The sequence below is a fragment of the Marmota marmota genome, unplaced genomic scaffold (genome assembly GCF_001458135.2).
Source record: "Marmota marmota marmota unplaced genomic scaffold, marMar, whole genome shotgun sequence".
NCBI lineage: Eukaryota > Metazoa > Chordata > Mammalia > Rodentia > Sciuridae > Marmota > Marmota marmota.
The window spans coordinates 27,350,014-27,369,136 of NW_026000082.1; the positions used below are offsets into that span (position 1 = coordinate 27,350,014).

At 43.7% G+C, this 19,123-nt stretch overlaps 1 protein-coding gene across 2 annotated transcripts in view; it reads left to right on the forward strand.

Annotated features, from left to right (window-relative positions):
• The window catches only part of Oscp1 (organic solute carrier partner 1), a 30,549-nt gene extending 17,238 nt beyond the window's left edge, over window positions 1-13,311 (forward strand). For both annotated transcript variants that reach the window (XM_048815742.1, XM_048815743.1), the window contains 6 exons: window positions 7,687-7,790; window positions 8,426-8,554; window positions 9,614-9,683; window positions 11,622-11,761; window positions 12,655-12,718; window positions 12,955-13,311. In XM_048815742.1, coding sequence (XP_048671699.1) covers window positions 7,687-7,790; window positions 8,426-8,554; window positions 9,614-9,683; window positions 11,622-11,761; window positions 12,655-12,718; window positions 12,955-13,071 — 624 coding nt within the window. In that variant the 3' untranslated portion in view covers window positions 13,072-13,311. The remainder of the gene's footprint in view (window positions 1-7,686; window positions 7,791-8,425; window positions 8,555-9,613; window positions 9,684-11,621; window positions 11,762-12,654; window positions 12,719-12,954) is intronic.
• Window positions 13,312-19,123: the final 5,812 nt, after the last annotated feature.

The following is a 19,123-nucleotide window of genomic DNA, read 5'->3' on the forward strand; positions in this document are numbered from 1 at the left end:
AATACAGAAAGGAAGGAAGGAAGGAAGGAAGGAAGGAAGGAAGGAAGGAAGGAAGGAAGGAAGGAAGGAAGGAGGGAGAGAGGGAGGGAGGAAGATGGTTTTGTCTCTTGCTTCTCTAGAGGAAGTTGCTCTCAAAGCCTCAGTTCCAGCCTGACCTCAGTTCCAGAGTTCTATCCACCCTTATCATCCTCAACTTCTTCAGCACCACACACTGTCAAAAGGTTCCCTCCCATCCCAGGACACCACACCCTCCCTGCACTTCCATGCTCCTCCTCATCCTGGCCTTCCCTTCCCTTGCCCATCTCAAGGCTTCTCACTCCTTCCTTTCTCCCTGCCTATCTCCACTCCTGCCTCCTTCTGCCTCTGTCCACCCTCTGCTTTTTAGGCATCTCCCACCCCACCTCCTTAATCTGTGACTTCGAGTCTAACCTCTATTTTACCCCTGCCCAACACTGCCCCCAGGCTCACAGCTCCACCTGCTTGTAGTAACTCTCCGTAAGGATGCCCACCCCACCAGGTGAACAACTCAAGGTCTTTCCTAAATTCTGCAGTTCAAATGCTGTCCCAACTTTCAGCTTTTTTTTTATGGGCACCATTGCCCCACTCCCTTGGCTCAGAAGCAGAGTGCCACCTTTGATTCCCCTTCCCTAATCCTCATCCAGTTGCTTCTAAGGATCATAGAGTCTGCCCTTCCACAGCCACATCCTCCTTTCCATCCCTGCTGCCCCAGCCTAGCTCAGATTCCCATACTTCCTGCTGGCTACTGCCTCCCAGCTCATTCTCCCTCCTCCTGCAGACAGTTCTATATCTTAACTTTCAAAAGCAAAGGGATCGCAAATTCTGAGTTTGTAAATTTGTGGCCCATCTTTCCTGAACCTGATTTTGTTCTTTTCCATAATTTAGCAAATGAGATGAGAAAGATGGTATGATTGGCAGAATAAGCCCAGACTTTGGAATTAGACATTTTTTTCTTCTTTTCTTGGTGCTGGGGATTGAACCCAGAGACATTCTACCACTGAATTACATCCCAGCTCTATTTATTTTTTATTTTGAGACTGGGTCTCAATAAGTTGCCCAGGTTTGGACTCAAACTGTGATCCTCCACCTCCTGAATAGCTGGAAGGATCATGAAGCTAGTGCCAGTGGTGTATCTGACTCCATCTAGGCATGGTGGTACTTGCCTATAATCCCAAATTACTTCACTTGAAGCTTAGTTAATTCATCTGAAAAAATGGAAATTACACTAGCCAATTTAGTTTGTTAGGTGGATTAACTGAAGCAACATATGTAATATGTGTGTATTTGCTGATGATGCACAAATGGTGTAACGTGTTTCTGGAAGGTTATACAAGAAACCAGTCACGGTGGTTGCCTCTTGGGAGTAAGGAACTGAAAGGAGGACAGGAGTAGCAAAGAGACTTACTTTCTTTTCATCATATATACTCTTCTGAACCTTTTGAATTTCACACCTGTGCATGCATAATATATTCACAAAATGAAATTCAAAAAAAAAGAAGAAATAGAGTATGTTTACTGCCTTATTATATTTCCCTTCTATGGGCCAGGAAAGACAAATAGATTTCAACTCTGCTGCCAATTTTATTTTTAACCCTCATGAATAATTTTGATGTATTTGCTATGGATGGAGTAATAACATCAATATAAATTAAGACTCTACTAGTCATCGATTAAGACAAAAAAAATATTAAAGCTAAAGAAGATTAAGTTTCACATCAAATTTAAAATCAATTTTAAAATATTGAAAATTTCATATAGTATTGTTCTCAAGACCATGCATATTTTGGCATATTTTATGGATCACAATAATACAAACAGCTGTATTGATTTCTCAATTCTGACAAGATAAAATTCATAATAGTGAAAAGACTTACCCAATAACAATTTTATAGCAAAATCATTAAAATGCATTAAACCACAAAATATATTAAGCTTTAATTGTTAAATGGATGGGCAATGAAACATCAGAATGTTTGCCAAGAAAAATAGGAATCACATGTCTTGGTAATATTCTGCCACTGATCTGTAACATCTGGGCTAGTTTTTCATGTTTGGTCTTTAATGGTATTTCTGCTCAGCTGCTATTTGTGGTTGCCTATACAGATTTTCTGTTTTCAAAATGGTTTTTAGATTTGTAAGCAAAACAACTAAATCAGGAAAACAGCTCTGCTCTAATAGCTCCCTGCTTATTAACCACAGCAAACACAAAATTACCTATTCAATATCTAAGCTTTCTGTGATATCACCAAGTAGCATGAAATGCGCTTAACATGCCCAAGCCCTGACCCGTGTACCAGAGCCTGAATAGAGATGACTACACCAATTCCACTTGGAATCCTCCATAGTTGTTTACAACCATCTCAATTCTTGATCCCCTGAGGGCTACGCTCCGCTGACCTCTGGCCCACTCCCCGCCCTCATTCCTACTCCCGCATCCTTCCATCATGGACTTCCTTTCTGTCCTGTCCATTGTTTCCACTGTTGGAAAACATCATTCCATCTTAGGCTCTCCACAGAATAAGAAGAGACTGTACCTATGTCTGCACTCCATTATCCACACTCCTTAGGAATATTTCATCCCTGGAAAACAATCTAGTAAATATATATTGATGGCCTACTATGTGCCAGGCACTGTTTTAATTGTTTGAGATTCACAATTTAGAAATATCAAGTCCCTGCCTTGAAGAGGTTCTATGCTAGGAGGAAGAGACTGGGAAGACAGATATGTTATGTTCTTGTACGAGAGCTTTTAGGAAGATGATAATATTGGGTAAAGTTATAAAAGGCAACAGGGGTGTTGTTGTATTAGACCAGCACTGTCCAATAGAACTCTCTGGATGATGGAAAAGCTCCATATTTGTGCCATCCAATATGATAACAACTTGCCAGATGTGGCTCTTGAGCATTTGGAATAGGGACTAAGAAACTGAATTAATTAATTAATTAGTTTGTTTGTTTGTTTGTTTGTTTTGTAGTACTAGAAATTGAACCAGGGCCACCCCATGGTAGGCGAGTACTCTACCACTGAGCCACATCCCCAGCCCTTAGTTTAAATTTAAATAGCCACACTTAACTAGTAACTACTGCTTTGGAACAGCCCTTCTTTAAATGATAGAGTTAAGGACAGCCATAAATCAGTAATTTTCTCATACTGCAACAGTAATTCAGCCAAGGAAGAAATCAGGAAAACTGTCCCAGTCACAGTAACCTCAAAAATAAAATAAAATACTTGGGAATTAATCTAACTGTGGAGGTAAAAGCTTCTTCAATGAAAACCATAGAACACTGGAGAAGGAGATTGAAGAAGACTTTAGACAATGGAAAGACTGCCCATGTTTTTAGATCAGGCAGACTCAATATTGTCAAAATGGCCGTATTAACCAAAAGCAGTATGTAGATCTAATGCAATCCCCATCAAAATACCAATGACATTCTTCAGAGAATTAGAAAAAAAAAAAAAAAAACAATTCTTAAATTCATTTGGAAGAATAAAAGACCTCGAATAGCCAAAGCAATACTTACTTAAGCAAGAAAAGTGAAGTAGGAGGTGTAAGGACGCTGCACCACACTACGAATGGGAGACACCACACGACACAGATCACCGAAGAGGTTCCACTTTATTACAAAAGGCTGTGGGTTTATATAGACCTAAGGAGAGGTAGCAGGGCTGAGGTAGATAACGGGTCGCCCGTTTATTGGCAAGCTCTTCCATATGTCAGTTCCGGAGCCCAAGAAGTTAATATTGGGGCTAAGGTTTCCCACCCGCAGGATTTGAACATTGGCGGGGGGTGGGGAGTGGGGGGGACACGTTTCGCGCCAGTGAAAGGAAAAAAAGAGGAGAAAGAGGGTCGTTAGGCGCCATGTTGGGGTTTTTCTCTGGGGTGCTGCTGCCGTTATATGTTTTCCCAACAGGAGGCAGCCCAATACCTACTCTGAAATTACACTACAGGTGGTAGTAACAAAAACAGCATGGTATTGGCATCAAAATACACATGAAGACCAGTGGGAAGGAACAGAGACAAATCCACATACCTACAGCTGTCTGATATTTGACAAAGGTGCCAAAAATATATTTTGAAGAAAAGACAGCCTTTTTAACAAATGATGCTAAGAAAACTGGATAGCTCTATGTAGAAAAAACGAAACTAGACCCCTGTCTCTCACCTTGCCCAAAACTCAAATTGAAATGGATCAAAGACTTAGGAATTAGAGCAGAAACTTTACAAGTACTAGAAAAAAACATAGGATCAATACTCTATCATATAGGTGCTGGCACTGACTTCCTTAACAAGACCTCCAAAGCACAAGAAGTAAAACCAAGAATCAATAAGTGGTATGTCATCAAACTAAAAAGCTTTTGCACAGCAAAGGAAATGTTATAAGTGTGAAGCAAGAGCCTACAGAATGGGATAAAATCTTGGCCAGCTACTCCTCCAGCAGAGGATTAAAATCCAGAATATACAGAGAACTCAAAAAACTTAACACCCAAACAACAAATAACCCAATCAATAAATGGGCAAAAGAACTAAATGGAAACTTCTAAAAAACAGAAACATAAATGGCCAATGAATATATGAAAAAATGTTCAACATCTCTAGCAATCAGGGAGATGCAAATTAAAACTGCACTGAGATTACACCTCACTCCAGTCAGAATGGGCAATGATCAAGAATACGAACAACAATAAATGCTGGCGAGATTGCGGGGAGAAAGGTACACTTATACAGTGTTGGTGGGACTGCAGACTAGTACAACCACTCTGGAAAGCAGTTTGGAAGTTCCTCAAAAAACTAGGGATGGAACCACCCTATGACCCAGCTCTCTCAGTTCTCACCATTTTCCTAGAACATCTAAAATTGGCATACTAGAGTGACACAGCCACATCAATGTTTATAGCAGTATAATTCACAATAGCAAAATTATGGAATCAACCCAGATGCCCATTAATAGACAAATGAATAAATTATGGTACACACACACACACACACACACACACACACGGGAGTTCTACTCAGCCATAAAAAAAGGAATGTAATTATGACATTTGCCAGTAAATGGATGGAAATGGAGAATATCATGCTAAGTGAAATAAGCCAAACTCATACACTCAAAGGTCGGATGTTGGACTGGGGTGGTGGCTCAGCAGTAGAGCACTCGCCTAGCACGTGCAGGGCCCTCAGCACCACATAAAAATGAATGAATGGAATAAAGGCATTGTGTCCAACAACAACTAAAAAATAAATATTTTTTAAAAAAGAAAAAAGTCAAATGTTTTCTCTCATGTGTGGAAGCTAGAGTTAAATAAAGGAAGGAGGCAGGGGAGAATAGACAACATAAAGAACCTATCAAATATAAATTAATGAATGAGTGAAAGGAAGTCTAATAGAGGAAGAAGGATGGGAGGAGGGAGGATGGGAGGGAAAAGGAAGGATCATGAATTGAAATTGATTTCCACGCATGAATGAGTTTGTAGGGATGAAGTCACACTTCGTATCACTGTAAAGCTCTAATAAAATAAAAAGGAGGGAGAGTGTTTAAAACAAAGGACACCCTAGGCAGGAGGCATGGCTCAGTCAGGCACTGAGGCATGTGACTGCCCGGCATAGGAGGGGAGAGGAGCAAGCAATTGAGTGTGGGGAACGCAGGATTCGGGAACATGGCTGCTCAGAGGGACAGGCCAGCCGCACCATCTAGCAGACAGCAGAGAGCTGGTCAGACTTAAGAAGGCCAACAAGGGTAGAGGGTCTCTTTCACAGCAGAATGGAGGCTGGATTAAAACAGGAAGACAGAAGGCAAGGACACCCAGTAGGAGGCTCCTGCTGTGGCTGCAGAGGATGGCAGAGGTCTGCAGTGGGGAGCAGTCATGGGATAGAGAAGAAGGGATGGATGTTCAATTGACAGGGCATGGCGGCTTCTCGGATCAGGCAGGGTGATGGAAGGGGGCTCAGCTTGCTGACTAGGTGATTGGGTGGTGTCATTTGCTGAATTCCAGAGGACCAGCTTGGGGAAGACAAAGGTGAGTCTTTTCCTGAGCAGCATGAATGTGGGGTGCATTTTGTGGAATCTTCAGGAGGACATGTCTACCTGGCAAGGATGGGTGAGTCTGGTGTCCAAAAAAAGAGGCCGAGAGGAAGCTTGAGGTGCAGAGGCCATCAGCACAGAGGTGCCCTGGAGTATGGGGGAGGATGAGAGCACTAGGGAAAGAAAGGGACTGTGAGCCCCACCTCCAGCTAACGCCTGCAGAGGGGCTGGCGGACAGACAGACAGACCAGCGGTCCTGTGCAGCCAGACGGATTCTCAGGTCAAGCCCCCAGCCCCCAGGCCCTGCTTTTTATACATTATCTGGCTTAACTGTCACACTAACCCATTGATTAGGCTCTTCATTACTCCCAGTTTACCAAAAAGAAAACACATATACAGAAAAATCATGTCTCTTACAAAAGAAAACAAGAGCAGGGAGGAGGGTGTAGAGCACATGCTTTTATCATGTGGGAGGCCCTGAGTTCAACCCCAGCTTGGAAAAAAGGAAGGGAGGGGCTGGGGTTATAGCTCAGTGGTAGAGCGCTTGCCTGGCACATGTGAGGCACTGGGTTTGATCCTCAGCACCACATAAAATAGAATAAATAAAATTAAAGGTATTGTGTCCATCTACATCTAAAAATATTTTTAAAAGCCGGTGGGGGGGACCCCAGAGCCAAGAAGGCCCACGGATATTTGAGCCCAGACAGTCTAGTATCAGTGTGTCAAACTGCCAGTCTACATATCTCTGCACCATGCATTTCAATGCCTTGCACGCAACAGAGGCTTATTCTTGATATTACTAATAGAAACTTGCGGAACTGTAGAGTTGGAAGGGATCTTCAAGTTTATCTCATTTTACAGATGAGAAAGCCAAGACCCAGTAAAACTGATTAACTGCTGCAATCTTTATTGGGGTTTAAAGTGTGAATGGGCAGAACCTCAACACAGAATAACAAACAGGGAGTGGAAATGCATAATGTGTTTTCGGCCATGTGAAAGACCTGGGTGCACCCTGCTCTGGCCTCCACTGCTAGGCAGGCCAACATGTGGGTAGGAGCTCAGGGTCCAGTCAGAAACAGGAAAGGCTGACTCCGCAGCTCTGCCCTTTATGAGCGGGCTATCTCAACCTTGGAGTGCCAATTCCTCCTCTATAAAATGGTGATATGAGGTTCTTACAACACAAGGCTGACAGCTTCACGGAAAGTGAGCAGGGAACCAAGTGAGCAGGATGTGGAATTTGGAGTCAGCCTTGGTTTTGAATCCCAGCCCTACCTCTTGTGCTCTCTTTGGGCAGGTCACTTCACTCTGAACCTCAGTTTCCTCATCGTCAAAATGGGGTAACATGGGCCGGGATTGTGGCTCAGTGGCAGAGCACTTGCCTCACACATATGAGGCACTGAGTTCGATCCTCAGCACTATGTAAAAATAAATAAGTAAAATAAAGGTACTATGGGGTAACAATGACTTACCTGGAAGGTTTACTATATGGTTCAAAAACCACTATAATTGTGCATGTTATTTATATAAGATCTTAGTGCTATAATCTCACAAGGTAACATCCCCAAACCATTACACACTTTTCCTCCTCAAATGTTTATGTTTATGAAAACATATTCATAAAAATAACACTAAACATATTTTTTCCAGGTGTCCATATTTCTAAAGGACAGAGTTCAAAATTCTAATGGTCGCTTTGTGTTGCCAGTGTCCGGACCTGTTCCCTGGGGAACTGAAGTGCCTGGACTCATCAGGTGAATTCTCAACAGTAATTATCCAACAGCTCTAGAGATGCCAAGAACCAGAATGTGGGCTCCACACAGGATGTGACACTGCCAAGCCCCCAGGTTCTGCTTGTCCTGCCCTTCCTGCAGCAAAGCTTAGCGATTAAGGAGGTCAGGCCAGGTACCGTGGTACATGCCTGTAATTCCATCGACTCGGGAGGCTGAGGCAGGATGATTGCAAGTTAGAGGCCAGCCTCAGCTACTTAGCAAGACTCTGTCTCGAAATAAAAAATAAAAAGACTGGGGCTGGGATTCAGTGGTAGAGCACCCCTGGGCTCAATGCCCAGTATCATATAAAAGGTTGGGATCTAATCCCAGCTTTCCTCCTTAGCAGAAGAGCTTGTGGCAAGGCACCCAATTCCCCAGGATTCATTTCCTCATCTTAAATGGGTGCTATGAGGATAAATAAGATAATCATTCCCTAAAATGTTTACATAGCACTTGGCACATAATATATGTTCAATCAATATGATTGCTACTATATTATGTATCTTTTTCTTGAAGAAGTGTATAAATATTTTTTGTTCTATTGTTCAAAGAATAAGGAAGCCTCCAGGACTACCCAGCTTGGAGAATATTCCATCATGTCATACTTTGTATTTCAGAATGTTCAACAACAAAGGGGAAGAAGTGAAGAAGACAGAATTCAAGCATGGTGGAAACTACGTCTCTGCACCCAAAGAAGGTTCTTTTGAACTTTATGGAGACCGAGTCTTGAAACTGGGAACTAACATGTAAGCAAGTTTTCCCTTCCTAAATGAACTCCAAAGGAGGTCACTTAAAAAACCTACCTGACTTCTGCTATGAAAATCCCTGCTGACAACTGGGGTACTTTCCCTAGATAAGTGCATGCAGGGCCCTGGCTTTTCCTAAGGCCATTCACAAGTATAAGGCAATCAACAGGCCAAAAAGGCGTATGCATTTAAATAGTCATAGAAGAGCCAAGCCAAAGGCTCCCTTCCTGTGAAAATCCAGAAACACACAGTCTTCATGTAATGTTACATGTCCTTTTTTTAAAAAAAAAAAAAAAAATTTTTTTTTAGTTGTAGATGGACACAATACCTTTATTTTATTTGTTTTATTTTTTCTTATGTGGTGTTGGGGATCGAGCCCAGTGCTTCATGCATGCCAGGCATGCACTCTACCACTGAGCCACAACCCCAGCCCCATGTCTTTTTTTTTTTTTTCACCAAGGATTGAACTCAAGGGCACTTAGCCACTGAGCCACATCCACAGCCCTTTATTTTATTTTATTTAGAGACAGAGTCTCACTAAGTTGCTTAGGGCCTCCCTAAATTGCTGAGACTGGCTTTGAACTTGAGATCCTCCTGCATCAGCCTCCTGAGCCACTGGGATTACACTGCACCCAGTGCTACATGTCTTCAGTGATACTAAATAAAGCATTTCCACACTGTTCCCCAGCATTCTTCTCTGGAACAAAGTGAAATCTGAGTGGCTAGCACAAGGTTGTATTCTGTACTCATAACACCTTTATGAATGACATTTAATGTTTCAAAATAAAACTTATGCCTAGGGAGGCTGAGTCAGGAGGATCTCAAGTTCAAAGCCAGCCTCAACAATTTAGTGAGGACCTAAGCAACTGAGCAAAACCCTGTCTCAAAATAAAAAATAAAAAGGACTAGAGATGTAGCTCAGTGGTAGGGCACCCCGAGTTCAATCCCCAGTACCAAATAAATAAATCAATAAAAATAAAACTATGAACTGTATTTCCAAGTTAGAAGGAAGTCAGTGAAAAGGGACTAGATAACAACACCATTTTCTGTTGACACCAGGTACAGTGTAAACCGGACTGTGGAGACCCATATGTCTGCAGCATCAAAGAACTTAACCTCACAGACACAGGTGAGCTTCTGCCTCCCTCCCTTACCCTCACTGCTTCTTTCTAGGTACATAAGTCAGCATGAGGAAAAAGGTGGGAACTCTAGATTTTAAAACAAGCCAATATTTCCCTCATTGTTTGCAGTCTTTTCCATTCAGCCTTACAAGCACACAGGTTTTTAATTGTAGCTGTTCACGGAGCCTTCCAGTGATCTGACTAATTAAGTAATTTTAGGCTTGGTTCAACCACCATAATTAAGCAGGAACCACCCACCAGGACATGTGAAATAGCATTGTACCAGTGTCACGGGGTCCGCGGTTGCGGAGTCCAGCACTAGAATGTATGGTAATCATTAAAACATCCCTTTTCAGTGTTTCGCTATATGATGATGTGGTAGCTAAGTTCAAATGGGGGTTTTGTTTCTCTGAATTCCATCTTTACAAATTTTGTCGAACTGGATACCAGTTAGCTAGAGGACAAATCATGGAATAGTCAATTTTAAGTGAACATTTATTGAACTGCCTCTGTGGGCTGAGGACCCAGGGATATAATAAGCTAACATCAGCCAGGCACAGCAGCACAGGAGGCTGAGACAGGAAAATCGAGAGTTCAAAGCCAGCCTCAGCAAAAGTGAGGCACTAAGCAACTCAGTGAGACCCTGTTTCTAAATAAAATACAAAATAGGGCTGGGGATGTGGCTCAGTGGTTGAGTGCCCCTGAGTTCAATCCCTGGTACTGCACCCCTACCAAAAAAAAAGACCTGATATCAATGTGGTCCCATCCTGAGGGAGCTCATAGTTTAGTTCCCTGGGAAAGACAGCAATGGGAACAAATAATTATAATGAGGTGGAAGATGAGCTTGCTGGGTATTCTGTGACAGAAGAACATAGGTTCTGTCCAGCAGGGTGGGGGACAGGGGACAAGGATCAAGATGGCTTCTCAGGGGCTAGGGTTATGGTTCAGTGGTAGAGTGCTCGCCTACCATGCATGAGGCACTGGGTTCCATCCTCAGCACCCCATAAAAATAAAATAAAGGTATTATGTTCACCTACAACTAAAAATAAAAATTAAAAATAAAAAAAGAAGGCTTCTCAGAGGAGATGATATTGAAGTGGGGCTCCAAAGTGGGTAAAATGCTGAACTGCAAAGGAGGAGAAATGGTCATGCAGCTGGAGGTGACAGGAGGAGCAGCAGCACAGAGAAAGGAAAAAGCATCCTGTGTAGGGAAGCAGGGAGCCAGCGGTCTCCACATGGCTAGATCACAGCAGTCCTGAGCAGGAAGCAGACTGCACCAGACAGGGGCAGTGGGCCTGATTAGGGAGGGTATTAAATAAGTTGGTTTTGTTCTTTAAACAGGAATCAAAACAGGGTTTTGAACTTCAAAGACCCCTTTTTTCTCTATATCTCTTTTTCAATCAAGTGCTACATGAGACAAGATCTGTGTTTTAGATAACTGGATTAGAGATTGCCAAGAGTCAGGTAGGAGAGCTGAAGGTGGGGTAAGGACAGTGAGGTGGGGAATGGCCTCGAGGGTGTCTTCCTAACTCTCACCACCAGAGGGCAGTATGGGAGCTCCTCAGGAATGGTGCCCTTGAAGCTGGAGACTTGAGCTACTTGTGATGCTGAGGGAGGTAGGTTGACATTAAGAGGAAGCAGTGTTCTTCTCTCCTCCAAGGAGGAAGGTAGTCTGAGGAGAAGTGTAGATCCGTGGGAACTTCCGCTCATCTTGAAAGAATGAAAATCTCTGGCTTGCTGCATTGTTAGATTCCCTCTATTGCTGACATGGATTAATTTTCTTTTGGTTAAGTCTGCTTTTATGCTTTTAGTTGGACCCAGGAATAAAGTGGTTTTTTTTTTTGTTTTTTTTTAATTATTTTATAATACCTCCACGGGTCTTTGGGGCCTTAGCAGGAAATGTGATCACCTTCGTGTGGTTACAAATCATGCAATTGTTTCTGCAGGAAAACATCACTCCAAACCCTCTTGCTAAAGAAGAGCTGAATTTCCTGGCCAGGCTGATGGGAGGGATGGAGATTAAGAAACCCAGCGGCCCAGAGCCAGGATTCCGGTTGAATCTCTTTACCACTGATGAAGAGGAGGAGTATGTTTTAAACCTGTTCTTTAAAGATATATAAAAATCCTAGGTGTGATAAGAACCTAAATATGACAATTACAAACCAATGACATATAAATACAGATATAGAGATCACAAATGAAATACCAACAAATTCAAAACCGAGCTGAAGACACCCCCTGCTAGGACTAAATGGTCTGAACCTTCTGGAATATTCAGGAAAAAAAAAGAGTGCTAATGTTTTACTTACCAGAGCATGGTAAGCATCAGAAGTCAAAATGATCATACTAAGAAAAGTTTGTTAAGAAATTAGAGAGAAGTTAATGTCTTTGAGATTTGACAGCCTCACCCAAACCAACCCAGTAATGATTTGCCAAGATTTGTACAGTGTTTCAGTTGACAAAGCACTTTTACATTTCGAATCTCATGTGAGACAGAGGCTGCCTTCTACTTCTCTAGTCACTGAAATAACTTCTTTCATTTACTTCTGTGTGACAGGCACTCTGGTAAGTGTTGGGGACACCAAGCTGAAGGGCAAAACCTAGAGCCTTTCCTCAGAACACTCCCAGCCTAATGGGAAAAATGAAGAAGTGCTTAAGTCATTTCAGTGCCATGTCATGAATGCTCTAATTGAGGACACAGTGACTGTTTTGGCACCAGTGGATTAAAGGGGTTGGAGTTTGCCAAGCAGAGGGAGAGGGAAAACATTCTTGGCAGAGTTTAGAGCGTGCAGCAGCTCAAAGACATAGAAGGACTTTCTGGGGGCGGGGAGGAGGTTGGTTGGAGATAAGGGTGGAAAGGTGAAGACAAATGGTAGAAGGCAGAGAAAAAATAGTTTGCCAAATTATCAAGAGTCAGCTCACAATGCTAGCAGGAAGACAGCTCTGACCTTGGACTCTTTTCTTTACCATCCCACCTAGACATGCAGCACAATCCAGGCCAGAAGAGTTAACCTACGACATTATCAACATACAAGCTATACAGGTGAGTACAGGGGATTTCACAAGAAAGATTCTTATTCTCCTCTTCATCTTTAATAACCTTGAACTTCAAAGACTCCTTCTCTCTAATCAGACTGTAACTAAAGTCCCTATTCTAACAAACAAGTGGGCAATTAAAGTGCATACCAATGGTGAGACTAAGAATCCAATACCCACTGCCCAAAGAGGCAGCCCTGCCCACACACCCTCTTCGTCCCTCTCACCTTGTTTCTCTAATAGGACCAGCAACAAAAGGAAGAGCTGGCTCGGATCATGGGGGAGTTTGAGATCAAAGAGCAGCCAAGGCAGAGCTCCAGCAAGGGGGATGATCTGCTTGCCATGATGGATGAGTTATAGCCGTGCTGACCGGGTGCCTCCTTCCGACCCTCCGGGGAGGGCTGCCTGATGAAGACCCCTGGCAAAGAAGGCTCCAGGATCCAAAATGATGCTGCTAGTTTTCCACTAAAGGAGGCTGTTACTTCTGGTTCCTGTTCATAATGTAAAGGACTCTGCAGGTCTCCCCCAGAGAGCACACCCTCTCCTGAAGGCATATGCATACACGTGTCTTCAGCAAAATATATTATGCCTTTGAAACCAGATTTTTCCCATTTATTCCTAACTCCTGGCAATCATTCAAAGCATCCTGGGCCAGACATTGAGCCCCAGAGTCAGTAAGGGGTCACTCCCATGATCATTTTCAGGTTTATGACTTCACCTTTCCTGTGGGAACCGACATCTCACTGATGGTTATAAATTATATAACAAAAACATCAGCATTTTCTGGGGTGTATTCTGCCTTGTATATGGGCTGAAATAAGAGGAAAAGGCAGTTGCCTCAATCCACGGGGCCCAGTTTAGACAGCCTTCCTCATCCGGCTCACTAGGAACTGTTACCTCCAAGGCAGGGTGAGCCAGGCCATGGAAGTCACCCTCAGCAAGGCCCCAAGCAGGGCACCTGGGGCATCTGTGCTTCTCTGCACATCTGCCTGTGCACGTGGCTTTGTCCCATTTGGAGTTGCGCACCAAGAGGGTGTTTGCCTGTCAGCCTCATTCTGTACTCCTTACCCCCAGAGGCTGCCTCAGCCGCGTAGTGTGCTTGCCTTCTAAAGACGCCAGCCTGGTGTGCAGTGACATCTGTCTCCTCTGTTCACTGTCAGTCACCAGGCAGAGCCTCGGGTTGGGTGCACAGGAAGCACATGTGGTGTTCTACTTTCCTTTGGGACCCGCAGAGCAACTTCCCTTGGGACCCTCATGAACGATCTGGGGCCCAGCCTTGATGTTCCAGGAGGGAGCAGCAGCCCTGCACCACCACTCCCTCCCAGGACTAGGGAACAGTGGGTCCAGAGCCAGGCAATATCAGGGGCCTTTCATTCCTATAGAAGAGATTTCCAGATTGACAGAGGGTAGTACAAAAACTAAAATGAGCTGGGCATTGCCTAACACAGAGCCAAGTACAGGGATTGCTGTGGCCCCCACACTCTGGGAAAAATGGGGACAAACTTAGTTCTGAAATGTGAGGGCAGGGAAGCTGCCCCTCAACTGGCCCAAGGCATAGGGTTTGGATATAGAAAGATAAATGCGGGGGACAGGGGATACCAGGGCACTTAACCACTGAGCCTCATCCCCAGCCACCCCCTTTTTTTAGTTGTCAGTGGATATTTATTTATTTATTTATTTATTTATATGTGGTGCTAAGAATCGAACCCAGTGCCTCACACATGCCAGGCAAGAGCTCTACCACTGAGCCACAACCCCAGCCCCATCCCAAGTCCTTTTAATTTTTTTTTTTTTTTTTTTTTTTTTGAGACAGGACCTCGCTAAATTGCTGAAGCTGACTTTGAACTTGCAATCCTCCTGCCTAGGCCTCCCAAGCTGCTGGGATTATAGGCATCCACTGCCACCATGCCGGCCACCAAATAAATTTAAATCACTTCCCACCCATTAAAGTTACACTTCCTTATCTATAAAGATACTACCTCCCCCAACCCCTGAAATGGTTCTGTTGGGAGGAGAAGCCTCCCTTGCTGTAACACCCATGCTGCACATGTTCCTAGTGCCTTCTGATTAGTCTCCTTGAAGCAATCTGACCTGACTGGATGACAGGTGAAAGGAAAAGTTTTGTCCTGTTCTGAGCCTGGCTCTCTCCATGCTGCCACATTGGGAACCACATTGTCTGCTCTGAGCATATCCTGGGCCTTGGAGGTGGGCCACGAGCTGCCCAGAAGCAGCAGCCTCCTCCCTCCGCCTACCCCAGAGTGCTGGTGATTTCAAACGCATCCATCCTCTCACTAAATAAACAAGATACAGATCTCTGGTGAGGCAGATCTGTGATGAGGCAATCTTTGAGTTTCATGTCTCTAGACTTGCACAAATATTGAGAAAAACAAGTTTATTTGCATGGTGGTTCAGGGCAACCTTGGAAAGCTGAGAGTCAGAAGGAGGTAAGAAGAAAGAAGACAGGGCTGGGATGTAGCTCAGGGGTGCAGGGCCCGGCTTCCATCCCAGTACTTCAAAGAACCAAACCAAAACCAAACAAAAAGGTAGATTCCTCCACCTAAAACGTGGGTACGTACTAACAACACACGGGTGTTCACTGAAACTCAGGCCAATGGGGTGCAAGGGTCTTAGACAACAGTGCCCAGTATACCCTTTGGTCAAAATCAGGACGCAGCACTCTGGGTCCATCCCCATCCCTCCCTCACATTTACCATGTCATCTTGGGTCAGTTATCCTTATGAAGCTTCAGTCCCCTCAGCCACCAGAAGAAAAAGACCTAGTTCAATGGCTCCAATCCAGCTGGCCAGGTGAGTTAGTGTGTCTACAGAGTCCAAGCCCTGCCCCAGCGGGGGACCTGGGAGTTCAAACTTCCTTTCAGCTCTTCTGCGACTATAACCTCTTCCCAACTAAGTTACAAACTGTTCCACTCTTGTCCTTAGAGGGTTAGAAGGCCCTGGAGGTTATGTGAGGCAAAGTTGTAGAAAAGCCCAAGGACTTGAATGGCTCCCAAAGAAAGTAGTAATAAAAACAGAGTGAAGGAGGTAGGATGTCAAATTGAGTCCACACTCAGCCAACCACTTTTAGCCAAGGATAGTGGCCCACACCTATAGCCCAGTGACTGTCAAGGCTGAGCCAGAGGATCACAATTTCCAAGCCAGGTTGGGAAACCTAGCAAGAACCTGTCTCAAAAAGTAAAAATGGCTGTAGCTCAGTAGTGAAACACCCCTGGGCTCAATCCCCAGTATTGAAAAAAAAAAAAAAAAAAAAAACTTTTAAAGGTAAAATTCACTTTTTTCCTTAGATATTTATCCTGATAAGACAGAAACAGATTTTAGCATGACAGCCAGATCCCAGAGATGCCAGCTCTACATAGATCAAATGCCCTCAGTCACATGCCTCTGCTCTATGGCCATCTGCTTCATCACTCTGGTTTATGTCTCGTATAAAGTCACACTGTTCAAGCCACAAGAAGCCATAGAAAGACAAATGCAAATTTTAGAAAAAAAAATATATACTTAGCATAACACCTAATCTTAAAAACTTAAAATCTGAAAACTAATACAAACTTGACCTGCCCCTTCCTCCCTTTAAATTTGTCCTGGCAAACTCCTTCTCAGAAGCTACTTTCCTGGATAGCCAACAAGGGGGAGTTACAGGAAGGGACTAGAATAGGAAAACCCCTCCACGGCAGGCTTTCCCAGCATAGCTTGAGATTGGACATGGAGGAAATTCTCAGATCCTGACTCTGCTTTTCAAGTGAGAAGGCAGGATACAGTCCAACGGCCATGGAAATTAGTTTGGATTCTTTGGCTACCTTAACACTCCCCACCGTTGCCACCTCCATACTCCCATACACCCTGGATTCTTCTGGTTTCCGGCCAGCGGTACCCCTGATGAAAAAATAACATTTCCTGACAGATGTGATTCCAGATTGCATTGCCCAGCCACTAACAGTCCCAGCAGAGCAGGGGCCAGAACCCAGAACTCACATGTGCAGATCATTCTGCCCTTTACCCCTGCAAGCCTCCCTGACTTCCCCCTACCCCCCCAAAATGTCAAGGCCAGCAGGTTTTCTGGGGGAAGCCATGCTATGGGCTAAGGATATTAGACACAGGTTTTCTGGATTCCTGAACACTCCTCAGCTAAAGCTTCAATGGATAAGGAGATAATACCTGTTTTATATGCTCTCATCTCCTCCTCCTGTCCAAACTGCTCCCACCACACCCTTGGCCTCTGCTTCTCCATGGAGGCTTCTCTCCATCCTACCCGATCCCCATCCCACCTGGCTTTCTGAATGCTCTTCACCTTGCTATATACTTTTCTTCCTAAAACTCTCTCACCCTTTGGCTCTGTGGTCCTAACCATATTGCTTTCTGGCCACACCTCCTCTCTCTCCCTCAGTGCCTTCTGATTGAGGGCTGTCTTATGTGTTAAAGAGTGTGAGCCACCATTTGAGAAAGTGTCAGAATGAAGGCTTGGGGTGGGGCTCAGTGGTAGAACATGTGCTTAGCAGGCATGAGGCTCCCAGCCCAATCCCCAGCACCAAAAAAGTAAATGAAAATTAAAAAGTGTCAAAATATCCACATCCATATTCAAAAGATCCTTATTTCACCTCTGGCCTTTTCCATTCCTTACCCTTAGCTCTGGCTCTCACTCCATTTCTCACTCTGTTCTTTATTCTCATCCTTTTGCTAATGCTAGAGTTTATGACCCCTACAATGCTTAGTTTCCAATCTTCTGTGAAATAGTTTTGTATCACTTTTCCTTTTCTTTTTCTTTCTTTTTTTTTTTTAATTTCTTTTTGTACTAGAGATTGAACCCAGGGGTGCTAAACCACTGAACCACATCCCAGCCCTTTTTACTGTTTGAGACAGGGACTCACTGAGTTGCTTAGGGCCTCACTAAGTTGCTAAGTCTGGCCTCAAAGGCTGTCTCAGCCTCCCAAGTTGCTGGGAGTACACGCAGTCGCCACCTTGCCAGCCCTTACATCACTTTCTCTCACAGCTGCCTTTACCTTTGATGGTTGCCTCTGCTCTCACCCGTGCTGCATGCCTGCTTCTCTGATGCTCCACAACCCCTGGCTCTTCAGTGTCTAAGCTAAAGTCATGTTTATTTAGTTTGCTTTGTTTTCAAAAAGCATAAAAAAATCCTGATGCAGTGGCATATACCTACAGGCCAGCCCCAAACTTGCCATCCTCCTGTCTCAGTCTCCTGAATAGCTGGGATTACAGAAGAAACTTTTCAAATTAAATATAATACAAAAACCTCAACTGGCAAAGGAGCAAGTGGCAGGTCATTGGAGTGGATCAGGCAAAGGTCCGGGGCATCCATAAGACATTGCAGAGGGAAGTTGGGCCCTGTGTGTCAATTAGAGCAGGTGACCGGGGGAGACCACCCTAATTCTCAGGAATCTGTGACCCTCTGCAATTAGAAACAGAACTACATACAACTCATCTAAAGGAACAGAGAAATCTAAGATTCCTGACATGAACTCATTCAAGTGGCCCAACCTAGTCAAGATTTTCAGTTACAAAAAATAAAACCAATTCTATCTATTTAAATAGAAAAGAAATTTACTGACAGGGCATCAGGCAACTCAAAGAATTGTCAGGAAGACTAGAGATCCATCAGAAAATGGCCAGGAAGGAACCAAGAAGGGTAGGCAGCAAGGGAAGGACTTCAGCACCAGCACCAGGAAGGAGGCACTCGATGACATAATCACCAGGACAGAGCAGAAACAGATCCTGCTGACTTGTGTCACTTGTTCCAGATTTAAAATTTGATATTGCCCCAGTTTAGCCATAAGCCCACATCATAACTAATAAGGATCAAAACAGTATCTGGCCTTTAAATCATCTCTTGTAAGTCAGGCACAGTGGTACATGCCTGTAATTCCAGCAACTCACAAGGCAGAGGCAGGAGAATCCCAAGTTCAAGGCCAGCATGAGCAATTCATCAAGACCCTGTCTCAAAATAAAAGGGGCTGGGAATGTAGCTCAGTGATAGAGCACTTGCCAGAATGTGTGAGGCCCTGGATTCAATTCCCCAGTCTCAGTACTGTAGGATAAAAAGGGCAGTGGGGAGAGTGATAGGTTTAATGAATAAGAATTTCATAAGTAATCTTTGCCAAAGAAGTTAGTAGAGTGTTGGAAATACAAGGTGGATTATAGTGAGTTGAGTAATTGGTGTAAGAAAGTGGAAGCCCTGTACAGAGCAGCAGTTTGCAAATTTTTCAGTCTCAGAATCCTTCATAATCACTATAAATACCTAAAAGTTTTTGTTTATATAGGTTATTAATATTTTTCTTAGAAGTTAAAGTATCAATTTAAAATAATAAAATCATTAGCATGAGTTCGTTTTTTTAAAAGTAACTATTTTCCAAAAGAAAAAAAATTGTTGAGATGAGTGACTT